Source organism: Orycteropus afer, unplaced genomic scaffold, assembly GCF_000298275.1.
Source record: "Orycteropus afer afer isolate SDZICR_OR568_19922 unplaced genomic scaffold, OryAfe1.0 scaffold00083, whole genome shotgun sequence".
In the NCBI taxonomy this organism is placed as follows: domain Eukaryota; kingdom Metazoa; phylum Chordata; class Mammalia; order Tubulidentata; family Orycteropodidae; genus Orycteropus; species Orycteropus afer.
Window position 1 is genome coordinate 6,263,076 of NW_006921670.1, and position 12,771 is coordinate 6,275,846.

General features: G+C 51.0%; 1 protein-coding gene across 1 annotated transcript in view; it reads left to right on the forward strand.

The window, feature by feature from the left end:
* The first annotated feature begins 1,252 nt into the window (after positions 1-1,252).
* Positions 1,253-12,771, forward strand: part of ZC3H7B (zinc finger CCCH-type containing 7B) — a 40,067-nt gene continuing 28,548 nt past the window's right edge. The window contains exons 1-4 of the mRNA XM_007941777.1: positions 1,253-1,305; positions 9,631-9,664; positions 9,761-9,958; positions 11,468-11,626. Of these exons, the coding sequence (XP_007939968.1) occupies positions 1,253-1,305; positions 9,631-9,664; positions 9,761-9,958; positions 11,468-11,626 (444 nt within the window). The remainder of the gene's footprint in view (positions 1,306-9,630; positions 9,665-9,760; positions 9,959-11,467; positions 11,627-12,771) is intronic.

A 12,771-nucleotide genomic window follows, 5' to 3' on the forward strand; every position in this document is an offset into this window, starting at 1 on the left:
TTCCCACCCTGCCAGGGTGCAACATGTAACATCCTGAATGTCCACACTGCCCCATGTGCCAGAGCCTCTGTTGGCCCCATATTCCCCATAAGGAAACTGAGGCCCAGAGAGGTTAAAGGATGCTTCCAAGTCACACAGTAATGTGAGTGTCAGGATTCGAATCCAGGTCTGAATCCAAGTCCCAACCGAGGGCCTATGCAGGACAAACAGCACATCTGGGCCTGTGTAAGTGGCTCCTAGGAGTCCTGGTGGCGCAGTGATGAAACACTTGGCTGTTAACTAGAACGTCAGTGGTTCGAACTACCAGCTACCCTGTAGGAGAAAGATGTGGCAGTCAGCTTTTGTAAAGATTTGCAGCATTGGAAACCTTTTTGGGTCTCTGCAAGTTAAACTAACTTGACGGCAACGGGTTGGGTTTGGTTTAAGTGGCTTCTAGATGCAAAGACTAGTTATCTGCCAGATCAGAAGTCTCCCAGGGCAGAGGCTGTGTCAGGATCAGCTCTGGCACCCCCAAACGTGTCGTGACAAATTGAACAGTGAGGGCAGTGGTGGGCATGGGGGGTAGGGGGAGCAAGAGGAGGAAGCTGGGGCCGGGCTGGGGCTTCACGGTGGCTTCATATCTTGGCTGGGGGCTGATGAGATGTGCTCGCTGTGGCCATCTGCCTGCCCCTCTTCTCTGTGGCCAGAGTCATCCGCTATGTGGTGGTGCTGCTGGTGGGCACCAAAGGAACAGTGACTTGGGTTCGAATCCTGTCTCAGCCGCACACCAGCTCATGACTGGGACTCCCTGAGCGTCAGTATGCTCAGTCAAGTGGGAACGAAAACCGTCTGCCCCGTGGCGCTGTCGAAGGAATTCTGCAGGTCCTCGCACAGAGTGCTGGGCCTGGTGGCAGTGGCCGTGACCATCACCTCCATTCCCTGGGCCTCTTCTCCCCAGCAGGGGCATGGACTGCCATATTTGATGATAAAACAGTATCTCCTCGAACTTGAGGGTACTTGTGGTACTGCAGCTCCAAGCCACGTGTGGGAAAGGGCAGGGATCTCCATGTGGCCCTAGAAGCCGCCACACAAACTAGGAGTGAGGATGGGACATGGGTGCGGCCTGATTCAGGTCCCTACAGGCCCTGAGCTGGATCACTGCCCTCAGACTCCCCCACCTGTGAATGGGGATGGGTGGGGTGGAGTGGGGACGGACGGTGGCCTGGCCCCGCGGGCTGATTGACTATGACTGTGTTCTCCCCCCCAGAGACTGATGGAGAGGCAGAAACGGAAGGCGGACATCGAGAAGGGGCTGCAGTTCATTCAGTAAGTGTGCCGGCTGCCGGCGGGCGGGTGGGCGGGCCGGCGGCTGCATGCTCACTCCCACTCTCCTCTCTCTCATTGCTCAGGCTTTGCTGTCAGGCTTCTGTGTTTGGGGGAAGTCAGGGTGGCATGAGTTAAGGAGGGACCGGTGTGGCAGGGGCCAGGGTGTGGATCTAGCCATGAGCCATGAACCACACTCCCATTGTCCCCTCCCCCTCCACCTGTGCATGGATACCCCCTGCTTATTGCTGTCCTTGTCTGGACTCACCGTATAATAAATAAATCAGTACCAGCTACCAGTTACCATCAAGTAGATTATAACTCACAGGCAGTCCGCGTGTGTCACAGAAGAACTGTGCCCCATAGGGTTTTCAATGGCTGATTCTTAACAAGTCAGTCAACAAGCCTCTCTTCTGAGGCCCCCCTGAGTGGACTCAAACTGCTGATCTTTCAATTACCAGCATGTTAACCATTTCACCACCCAAGGACTCTATAAGAAGTCAATGAAACCCATCACCATTGAGTCATTATCAACTATGGCCACCCTGTGGGACAGAGTAGAACTCCCCATAGGGCTTCCTGGGCTGTAATCCTTATGGAAGCAGACTGCCTCGTTTTTCTCCCACAGAGCATCTGGCCAGCCTTTTAGTTGTCAGCTGAGCACTTAACCACTGTGCCACCAAGGCCCCTCTAATGGTCCCTGTTTACTGAACACTTACTGTCTGTCAGGCACCATGCCAGGACCTTCCTGTCCGTCATCTTATTTTTTTTTTAAATGTAATGTATTTCCTTTTTTAGAAGTTTTAGATTTACTCCATCATTTTGATTTTTTTAAATCTTCACGACAGCTTGGTGACATAGGTGGTCTTCTCTCCACTTTGCAGATGGGAAAATGGAGGCTCAGAGAGGTTAAGAAATGTGTCAAGGTCACGCAGCTGTTGAGCAACAGGATTCAAACCCAGATCTGTCCGACTCCAAAACCCTTGTTTCTTTCCATTGCAGGCCTCCCACCCAGCACCCGTAGGCCATTCTGTTAGTTTTTCCATTTTTTTCTTTACACACAGGATGTCTTTCACTTGACTCCCTGCCATTGAGTTAATCCTGACTCATAGTGACCCTCATTGGGTTTCCAAGGCTGTAAATCTTTACAGCAACAGACTGCCTCATATTTCTGCTGAGGAGCAGCTGGTGGGTTTGAACCTCTGACCTTTGGTTAGCAGCCAAATGCCTTAACCACTGTGCCACCAGAGCTCCTTGCAGGATGATCTTATTACCTTTTATTTCTTAAGTCGACCCTTGGAGACATATTTATCAAGATGCTAACGAAGGGAACTGTAAGCTTCAGGGCCCCTCACTTGCGTGACTCCTTTTCAAGACCCTGGGAGGCACTCTAGAAATTCTATATTCATGGTTTTGTATTCTATTTCTTAAATAGAGCTTCCAAAAAAAACCTAAAATTTGCCTCTCTGTTCCATTTAGACATATGCACTCTCCAATTTCATTCTCTACACAGACCCGGCAAACGCTCCTCGACTTTCCTCATCCACATGTCATCACCCCAAACTAGATTCCTTTTCACACACCCTCAGGATCTGCATTGCTCTCCCAAAGTGTGTTTGCATTCACAGGACTTCCTCAACTCACAGTTGGGTGAGGGCTGCTGGCAACCCCCTCAGGGTGCTCACAGCTGGGCTAATTCTGGGAGGGAGTTTTGAGAGCACCTGGAACCTTGCCTCATGGCTCTTGGTCTGTCTCCCCTGACCCCAGGCTGCTCTCGCCCAGCAAGTTCTCCAGTCTTCAGCCGTGGTCAGTAGCACGGTGGCCCACTCTTTGCATTTCCTTGCCAGTGACAAGTGTTTTTCCATCTGCAGGGGAGGAGCATGTATTGGTTTTTGGGAAGTGCCCAAATTTCATTCAGAGACCAGTTGGGTAGACAGCCGCCCATGTTTTTTTGTAAGAATTCTGTGTCTTTAACTTAAGTCACCCACCACTCTTCTGTCAGTTTGTCATACCGTAGTGGCTTGCTCTTGAAAGGAGAGTAGCTAAAGTGAATGGAAGAAATACTGGAGTGGAAGAGCTCAACAGAAGATTTCAAATGGCAGCTTAAGAAGACAAAGTATTATAATGAGATGTGCAAAATCAAAAGGGAAGAACACACTTGGCATTTGTCAAGCTGAAAGAACTGAATAAAAAATTTAAGCCTTGAGTTGCACTATTGAAGGATTCTACGGGCAATGAGGAGCTCTGGTAGCATAGTGCCTAAGGCATTTGACTGCTAACCAGAAGGCTGGTGGTTCAAAACCACCAGCCACTTCTCAGAAGGAAGACTGGGTGATCTACTTCCGTAGAGATATGGCCTTGGAAACCCAAGGAGGGGTCGCCATGACTCGGAATCGACTTGCTGCAGGAAATGGTTTCTAATGCCCATCAAGCTGTGAGTCAGATCCAACTCGATGGCAGTGAGTTAGGTTTTTATGGGCAAAATATTCAATGATGCAGGAAACATCAGAGAAAGATGAAAGGAATACACAGAATCACTATACTAAAAAGAATTGGCTGATGTTCAGCCAATTCATGAGGTAGTGTATAACCAAGAACCAATGGTATTGAAGGAAGAGTCCAAACAGCACTGAAGGAATTGGCAAAAAACAAGGCTGTAGGAGTTGATGAAATACCCATTGAGATTTTTCCACAAATGGAGGCAAATGGAGTCTTACTGATAAATGAAATCAAGAATTCCAAGAAATTTGGAAGACAGCTACCAGGACAGCTAACTGACTGAAAGAGATCCATGTTTGTGCCTAATCCAAAGAAACGTGCCCCAACAGAATGTGGAAGTTATTGAACAATATCATTAATAACACACACAAGTAAAATTTTGCTGAAAATCATTCAAAACTGGTTGTAGCAGTACCTAGACAGGGAAGTGTCAGAAATTCAAGCAGTATTTAGGCTTTGCAGTAGCCTCAGATGCATGTGAAAGCTTGACAATGAATAAGAAGACTGAAGAAGAATTGGTGCACTTGCATTATGGTGTTGGTGAAGAACATTGAATATACCATGGTCTGCCAGAAGAATGAACACGTCTGCCTTGGAAGAAGTGCACCTGGAATGCTCCTTAGAAGCAAGAGTGGCCAGACTTTATCTCTCACTTTGGTCATGTTGTCAGGAGGGAGAAGGCTATCATTCTTGGTGTGGTAGTTATGTTTGTATGTCAACTCCGCTGGGCCTGGGTCAGTGGCTGGGCAGCTGGTGGTAGTTATTCCCCATGATGAGACTGGCAATCAATGCCATGGTGGTATCTACCAGGAGCAGCTGAGTAGCTGCCTTTGGGATATGGTCTGCTTCCTGTATGTAAGCAGCAGCTTTGGGAATAGTCTCTAGCATATGGCATGTTTGGACCCTGTGTGTAGCCGTGTTGTTGTTCAGCAGCCTGCCATGCTCTGCCGATCTTGGGACTTACAATGGGCTTAAATTAATGGCCTGCCATGTGATTTGGTAACATTGGGACTGTGCATTTTTACTTGTTGACCTTGGGCTTGGCAGCCTCAGCAGCCAGCAGCTGTCTGAGTGAAGAGAAGCCTCTAGCTCCAGTGGGCCGGGAGCTGGAAGCAGAGCTGAAGCCCACGGCTGAGGGGCTTTCACCCAGCCCCTAGAGCCTGGCACTTTGGATTCGGACTTAACGCCTCCAGACTGTAAGAATAAGCTCCTGTTTGTTAAGGCCATCCCATTGGTGGTATATTCCTGTCAGAGCGGCACTAGGGAACCAGAACACTTGGTAAAGTACAGGGCCAGCGAAGAAGAAGAGGACCCTCAACGAGACGGACTGACTCAGTGGCTGCGACGATGGGCTCAAACACAGCAACGACTGTGAGGAGGGCGCAGACCAGGCAGGGTTTCTTCCGTTGTCCACGGGGTTGTTGTAAGTCAAAAGTGACTCAATGGAATCTAACAACTTAACTCACGGATTTCTGTGGAGCTGGACCTTGGAACGCTGCTGGTCTGCATCTGTATCCTGATTTTCCCGTTTCCTGGATGATGTCCTTCCCTGTAAGTTGGGAAAAAATGCCACCGCCCTCACCGGGTCCTTGTGAGGACTTGAGGGGCCTGGGCAGGCTGGGCCCGGTGGTGCTCAGTCAGCGATAACCTTGTGTTCTCCTTCCACGTTCCCCAGTGGAGTTCTGAGAAGGTCTTGAAACAGGGCAGCGTCTTGGGAACCCGTATGTGGGCCTCCTTAGGATCCACTTTATGGGATACAGTGGGACCTGCTCCTGTTTTTTTTTTTTTTTAGCATTGACTATTATTGACATATAGTGAAACGCACAGATCTTAAGTGTTATAATTTATGACTTTTTAAAATTTAATATTTTTAAAAATAATATTTTATTGTGCTTAAGGTGAATGTTTATACAGAAAATTAGGTTTCCATTGAACAATTTCTACACAAATTATTCAGTGATATTGGTTATATTTGTCACAATGTGTCATCATTCTCATTCATTCCATTCTGGTTGTACCATTTCTAGCACTCTAGTTGCCCTGATTCCTTACCTTCTCATCTCATCTGTGCTTTAATTTTTGACCATTTGGTATCCTATAGATGATTTTTTTTTTTTAAATTGTGATTTGGATGAAAGTTCACAGAGCAAATTCACTTTCCAAACAGCAGTTCACATATACTTTGTCTCATGGCATTGCCTACAGTTTCCCACAATGCAACAGCATCCCTGCCACTTCCTCCCAACAGTTACCTCTTCCCTGTGTCCTTCCCTCCCATGCACTCCTGCCCCCTGAACTGTCTCCTTGTGCATACACAGCCCTTCTGTTCTCCCATGATTGTTCTCTCCAAGGAGTGTATCTACCTAATGTAAATGTTCAGCTCATATGCCTGTCTTTTGTTTGGCTGGAAACCACAGGTGTGGGTTCAATTCCAGACCTGAAGGGGAGCTAGGGGCCATAGTCTCAGGGGTTCCATTAGGCTCTAACTATAGATGATTCTTTTGTAGTTAGATAGATGGATAGATGGATGATCCTTAAAGAAGCACATCACTCACAGGTGTATTCTTTAGTTTATGAGGCAGTGTATTATCTAGCTAAAAGATGACCTCAAGGGATAATTTTGGTTTAAGGTTTAAAGCATATCTCAGGGCAGTAGTCTTGGAAAGTCTAATCTCAACTGGTCCAATAAGTCTGGACTTTTTAAAACTGTGAGCTCTGTTCCACATTTCTCTCCTGGTCTATAAGGACCCATCTATTGTGGACTGATCAGCACAGTAGTGGCAGTGGTAGCTGGGCACCATCTAGTTCTTCTGGTCTCAGGGTAGATGAGGAGTTGGTGATTATTTATTTATTTATTCCCAATGCTCCTTTTTACAGGTGTACACCTTCTTTATTTATTTTAAATCTTTAATTGTGATTTAGGTGAAAGTTTACAGAGGAAGTTAGTTTCTCATTTAGCAATTTATAGATTGTTCCGTGATATTGGTTGCAACCCCCACAACATGTCAGCACTCTCCCCATTTCCATCTTGGGTTCCCTATTCCATTTGTCCATTTCCTGCACCTTCCTGCATTTCTAATTTTGCTTTTGGGCAAATGCTGCCCTCTTGGTCTCATAGAGTTGATTGAGGTGTACAATTTATAGCAGTTACAGTAACCAGCTGCACAGCCCTGCCCTTAATCAACTTGATATTAACCTCTCTTTACCCCTTCTTCTCCCTGGTAACTGCTAATTAACATGTAATAAACTGATCTCTATACATTTGCCATTTCTTGTCTTTTTATATAAGTGAATTCATACAGTATTTGTCCTTTTGTGATTGACTTATTGCACTCAGCACAATGTCTTCCAGCCCCATCCATACTGTAGTGTGTATCAAGACTTCATTTCTCCCGGCTAAGTAGTATTCCATTATATGTAGGTACCACATTTTGTTAGTGCTGCAGCGAACATTGGTGTCCAAGCTTCTGTTTGAAACTCTGCTTTCAACTCTTTTGGGTACATACCTGAGAGTGGAATTACTAGGTCAGATGGTAGTTCTATTTTTAGCGTCTTGAGGAGCTGGGTTTTCTACAATGACTGTACCATTTTGCATTCCCACCAGCAATGGATTTCCCCATGTCCTCGCCAACATTTGTTGTTTTCTTTTTTTTTTTTTTTTTGTATCTTAGCTATCCTGGTGGGAGTGAAATGGTTTCACATTGTGGTTTTGATTTGGATCTCTGATGGCTAATGATACTGAACATCTTTTCACGTGTTTGGTGGCCATTTGAATGTCCACTTTGGTGAAATGTGAAGTCCTTTGCTCATTGTGCCATTGGGTTATGGACCTGCTCCTTTTACGGTCAGTCTTGCTATTTTTGCCTCATCCCCCTGCACTGGATTCTCATGTATGTACTCAGTGAGTTTAGGAAAAACATCTATGAGGTACTTCCTGGGCACAGAGCATTGTGGGAGTCATAAGGAAGTGTTGCACACAACCTCTCCTTGAAGGAGCTGAAGATCCAGTTGGGCAACAAGAGATTCGGAGCTAAAAGCAGGGAGAAGCTCTCAGGCTTTGGGGGATCAAGCCAGCCTGAGGTCAGCTTCCAACTCCACCACCTGAGGCCTTGGTTTCCTCATCTCTAAAATGGGGTGATAAGCCAAAGTTCTGATGAGTGGTGGGTGACCCATCATTTCTTGGGCTGGACATTCTGGGAAGGCTGCCTGGGGGAGGAGTGACTTCAGCTGGATCTAGAAATAGGCAGGGTCTGGTCGGTTGGAGGCAGGGATTGGGACAGGCCAGTCTATGAGCAGGAAAGGGAACACTCCAGTGAGAGGGAGCTGGGGACAGCACCTGGAGCAGCTGAGCGGGGGGCACAGGTCAGTCAGCTCACCCTTATTTCTTGGGTACCTCTGCCATGTTAGGCAGGGGTCAGGGATGACGCGTTTGGACAAATGGGTTAGTGCTGGTTTGTGGAGGGCCTTGAACACCAGGCTAAGATGTTTGGGCTTCATCCTGAGGTGCTGGGCCGTCACAAGCTTTGGGGACACGAATGTGACCTACGGGAGATGAAGCTGACCCTGGAAGGAGAGAGGCTGGAGCAGCAAGGCCAGTTAGGGGCGTGGCGCTGGGGGCCAGCGTGGCAGCCTGGGGAGGCAGGACTGGGTCCCGATCTCTGGCTGGTGGGGAGGCCAGTGTGAAGGTGGGATGGAGCCCACTGTCGGAGCCAGGGACACCCCCTCACCCCCATACGGGGGCCCTCAGCATCTCCTCTCACCACACCTCACTAGCGTAGGCTGCTCTTTCTTGCCCAGGTGTTGGCAGCAGCTCCGGGCACTGGATAGAGCCTGGACTCTGGCCCTGGCTCTGACACTGACCTGCTGTGTGACCTCGGGCAAGTCACTGCCCCTCTCTGAGTGTCTGTTTTCTGCTCTGGGAAATTAGGGACCAGGAGACAACCCTTGGCTCCCCTCCCACCTGGTCCACTTAGCCTGAAGGAGGTACCTCAGCTCTGTGCCTGATGCTTCCTTCCATCCTGATTGGTGTGGTTCAGCCACAGGAGAGGGTGTCAGGCCCACCTAACCTGCTGGGTCTGGCGTGAGGGTTTATGGCTCTGAGTGTACCTGGCTTTGGCCAGGGGTGAACGAATGACTGTGGAGGGAAAGGCTGAGACTCCTAGACTAAGGGGCCTGAGGGCTCCCGTGCCTCCCATGGGCCTGCAGTTGGAGATTTTAGGGGTGGACGGGAGCAGTGGTCGAGCCTTAAGCCCAGTTTAGATGTTTCTTTCTCGACAAAGCTCACACTTTGTGCCTTTCTCCCGCCGTCTGTCCCCACCTCCCCTGGCACCGGAGCCGGGAGCCACGCAGAGCCAGCGACTTCCTGGCGTTGAGCTGGGCGGAGCTTCCGTCACTCTTCACTTGACCAGAGCCTCCTTGTCCTCTCCTTGCCTTTTGTAGCCCCTGCCCCTGCCCTGCACCCCCTCCTATAACAGAGCGCACTGGGGGTGCCTGTCTCCTTCTCAGTGGGTATTGGGTTTGTGCCAGAGGACAGCGGCCAAGCTGAGCTGGTCTGCTCCTTCCCAGCCCCCAGTCCTAGGGAGAGTCTGGCAGGCCATGGCAGGCTCCTCCAGCCGTCCTGTTGTGAATGGAAGGCTTACATGGTGTTGATTTACTGGGGGCGGGGGGCCTTGCTTGTCGCCTTACCCCAGCTCCCGTGGTGATGTCTGAGGCCGGAGTCGGGGGCCCCTCCTAGCCTGACATCTGGCTCTGGGGCCTCCACGAGGCTGAGGGAGGAGGCTGGGACCCCTGAGCTCCCCCAGACCTGTGTCCCTGTGCTTTTCCTGCCAGGTCGACACTACCCCTGAAGCAAGAAGAATATGAGGTGAGTGACGTCCACTGGGCTGGGGAAGGCGACGGGAGGGCGAGAGGGCAGTGGGGCCGGCGCCAGGTGAGCCGCCCGGTGTCCTGCCCCTGCCAGGCCTTTCTACTCAAGCTGGTGCAGAACCTGTTTGCCGAGGGCAATGACCTGTTCCGAGAAAAAGACTACAAGCAGGCCCTGGTGCAGTACATGGAGGGGCTGAACGTGGCCGACTATGCCGCCTCTGACCAGGTGGCCCTGCCCCGCGAGCTGCTGTGCAGGCTGCATGTCAACAGGGCTGCCTGCTACTTCACCATGGTGAGTGAGCCCTGCATCCTGTGGCTGCCCCCTGCCCCAGGGGCTCTCTCCCCACTACTCCCGGTGTCCCCCACCCACACACAGCACACTCCCCTGGAGAGCTTTTCAAAAGTGCTGATGTAGAATAGAGTTTCACAGGGGACGCCGATGGCTCCGCCCTCCCCAGGTGAATTAAGTCAGCGTCCCGGCTGGGCCCTGGCATTAGGCAGTAGAGGCTGAGGACTGTTCCCCTTCCTGCAAGCGAGACTGCATCTCCCTCCTGGCTACCTCAGGACCCTCACTCTCCTCGCTTGTTCTCTCCAGACGTCCAGCCTCCTCATACACTCCTTCCCTGTCCCACTCACCCAGTGCAAAAACGGCATGGGGGCCACATGTTCTGACCTCCTCTAATCCCACAAGAGGAAGACAGGGTTACCAGCAGTAACCCAAGGCCTATTCCTGCCAGGCCAGACATGCTGCCTCCCTCCAGCCCTTTCTCCAACCGTTCCTCCCAGAGCACCCACCACCTCCCTCCTGGGTTCGATAATTTGCTGCAGTGGCCACACAGAACTCACGGATTATGGGGGTTTATTAGGGAAGCACCAGGCTACAACTCAAGTTCAGGAAGAATGCTCAGTCTCTCTCCCAGCCCACCGTCCCTCAGCCAACAGTCTCTCAGTCTCCCCCAGCAGTGCGTGTCCCTCAGTGTCTCACTCAGCAATGCATGTCTCTTGCGTCTCTTTCCCAGCAGCACGTGTCTCTTTCAGGAACGCGTGTCTCTCTCAGCAGCACGTCTTCCTCAACCAGCAGTCAGAGAGAGTTCTGCCTCTAGGAGGCCTCCTTTTGAGCCCAGCAAGGTGGCCAAACTAGCCAATTATAGCATCAGAACTCTAAGCACCTGAGAGAGTGGGCACCTTCCCAGAACATTGTTTTGTGCCACGCCCAACAGAAATACTCCAGGTGGACACCTTCAGCAATCAGGAGCTCCTCACTTGCTCATAGCAAATCCCATCTTGGAGTTTACAAAGACTGATGGGTAGAAAAGCCACAGAAAGTAATTTACTGCACTGCACCCAAGGACCCAGTTATTCATCGGACCTGGGGGAGGCCCTGGTGTAGGCTCTGTAGGGTCCGGTAAACCCCCTGCCATCCAGGGTGGAATGCTCCAGGTGCCCTAGGGCTTAGCCTGCCCGCTCTGCTCTGAGCTGCCTTCATGGTTGCTCTGACTGCCATTACTCTCGGTCCATGCTGTTCTGAACCAAAGGCAGAAGTAGGTGCATCTTAGTGACCAAGCTCATCACATAGAACTGGAAGGCTGCTCTCTCCAGGACCCTGTGGCAGCCCCTTCACCCAGACACACAGATGCTCTTCACCTGGAGTCTGACCCCTGCACTGTCTCCTGCCTCCCCTCTTGGGGCTTTGAGCCTCATCCCTGACCCTAGCATCCTCTGTCTGCAGGGAAGGGAGGCTGGCGGTCCGCCCTGGGTGGGGGAGGGCACTGACTGGCGGGCTGCCTGCTTCTCTCCACAGGGCCTGTACGAGAAGGCGCTGGCGGACAGCGAGAAGGCTCTGGGCCTGGACGGGGAGAACATCCGGGCCCTGTTCCGCAAGGCGCGTGCCCTCAGTGAGCTGGGCCGCCACAAGGAGGCGTACGAGTGCAGCAGCCGGTGCTCCCTGGCCCTGCCCCACGTGAGTGCTGCCCAGGCCTCTGCTTCCATACCGCCCGGGCTCTCAGCCCTCCCTTGAGCCAAGCCACCATGCCTTTCTGCTCGCGCTCTGTGACATGGAGTCGCAGATACCGTTATCAATACTAGCTCTAAGTACATGCCCAACCCTGCCAACGTGTTATTGTGGCTCTTAACTCCCTTAATCCTACAACAACTCTGTGAGGTAGCTACTATTGTTACTATTTTAATTTTAATTTTTCTTGTGATTTGGGTGAAAATTTACAGAGCACATTCATTTTCCACACAGCAGTTCATACACATTGTGTTTCAAGATGGTGACTGCAATTCCCCGCAATGTAACAGCTCTTTTCCCACTTCCTCCCTGTGAGGTAGCTACTCTTGTTGCTTCCATTTTAAAGGTGAGGAGACTGAGGCCTAGAGAGAAAGGAACTTACCCAGGTCACAGCAGCTGGAGGTGGCAGAGCTAAGATGGGAACCCGGGCAGTCTGATTGCAGAACTGGCACCCGTACCCTCTACGCTCTGTGAGGATGGGGCTGCAGTGAGGCGTACAGGGGGTGACGGACATGCCCGGGTCCTGATGTGGATGCTGTCACTGGGTGGGGAAGGGACAAGGGGAAATGACCAATAGGGAGCCTGGCTCGTCCCCGACCTGCCCACGGCTGGGCACATGTCCCCTCTCCACTTATTCATCCACTTGATAAGAATGCCCTTGTGCCCACATCTGTACCTTCAGGGACCACAGTCCTCTGAACTAGGCCCTGGGGTCTAGGCCTGGCTCCACCGCTGAGCTTCTGTGTGACCGTGGGTGAAGCTCTTCCCCGTCTACACAGCAGCACCACATCTGTAATGCTGCTCCAGTGGGCGTGAAGGCCCCGAGAAGGAATACTTCCTCTCCGTGACGCTGCGGTCTCCCACGGTGATTCTGTTGCTATTTTTGGTTTCTATCCAGTCAGTTCCAAATCATGGTGACACCATATGTCCAGAGTAGAACTGCTCCCTAGGGTGTTCAAGGCTGTGAACCTTTCAAAAGCGGGTCCCCAGGCCTGGCTTCCAAGGCAGCTCTGTGTGGGTTTGAGCCACCCCTTTCGGCCAGAAGTTGAACACATAACCTTGTGCATTGTTGTTGTTGTTATATGCCATCGAGT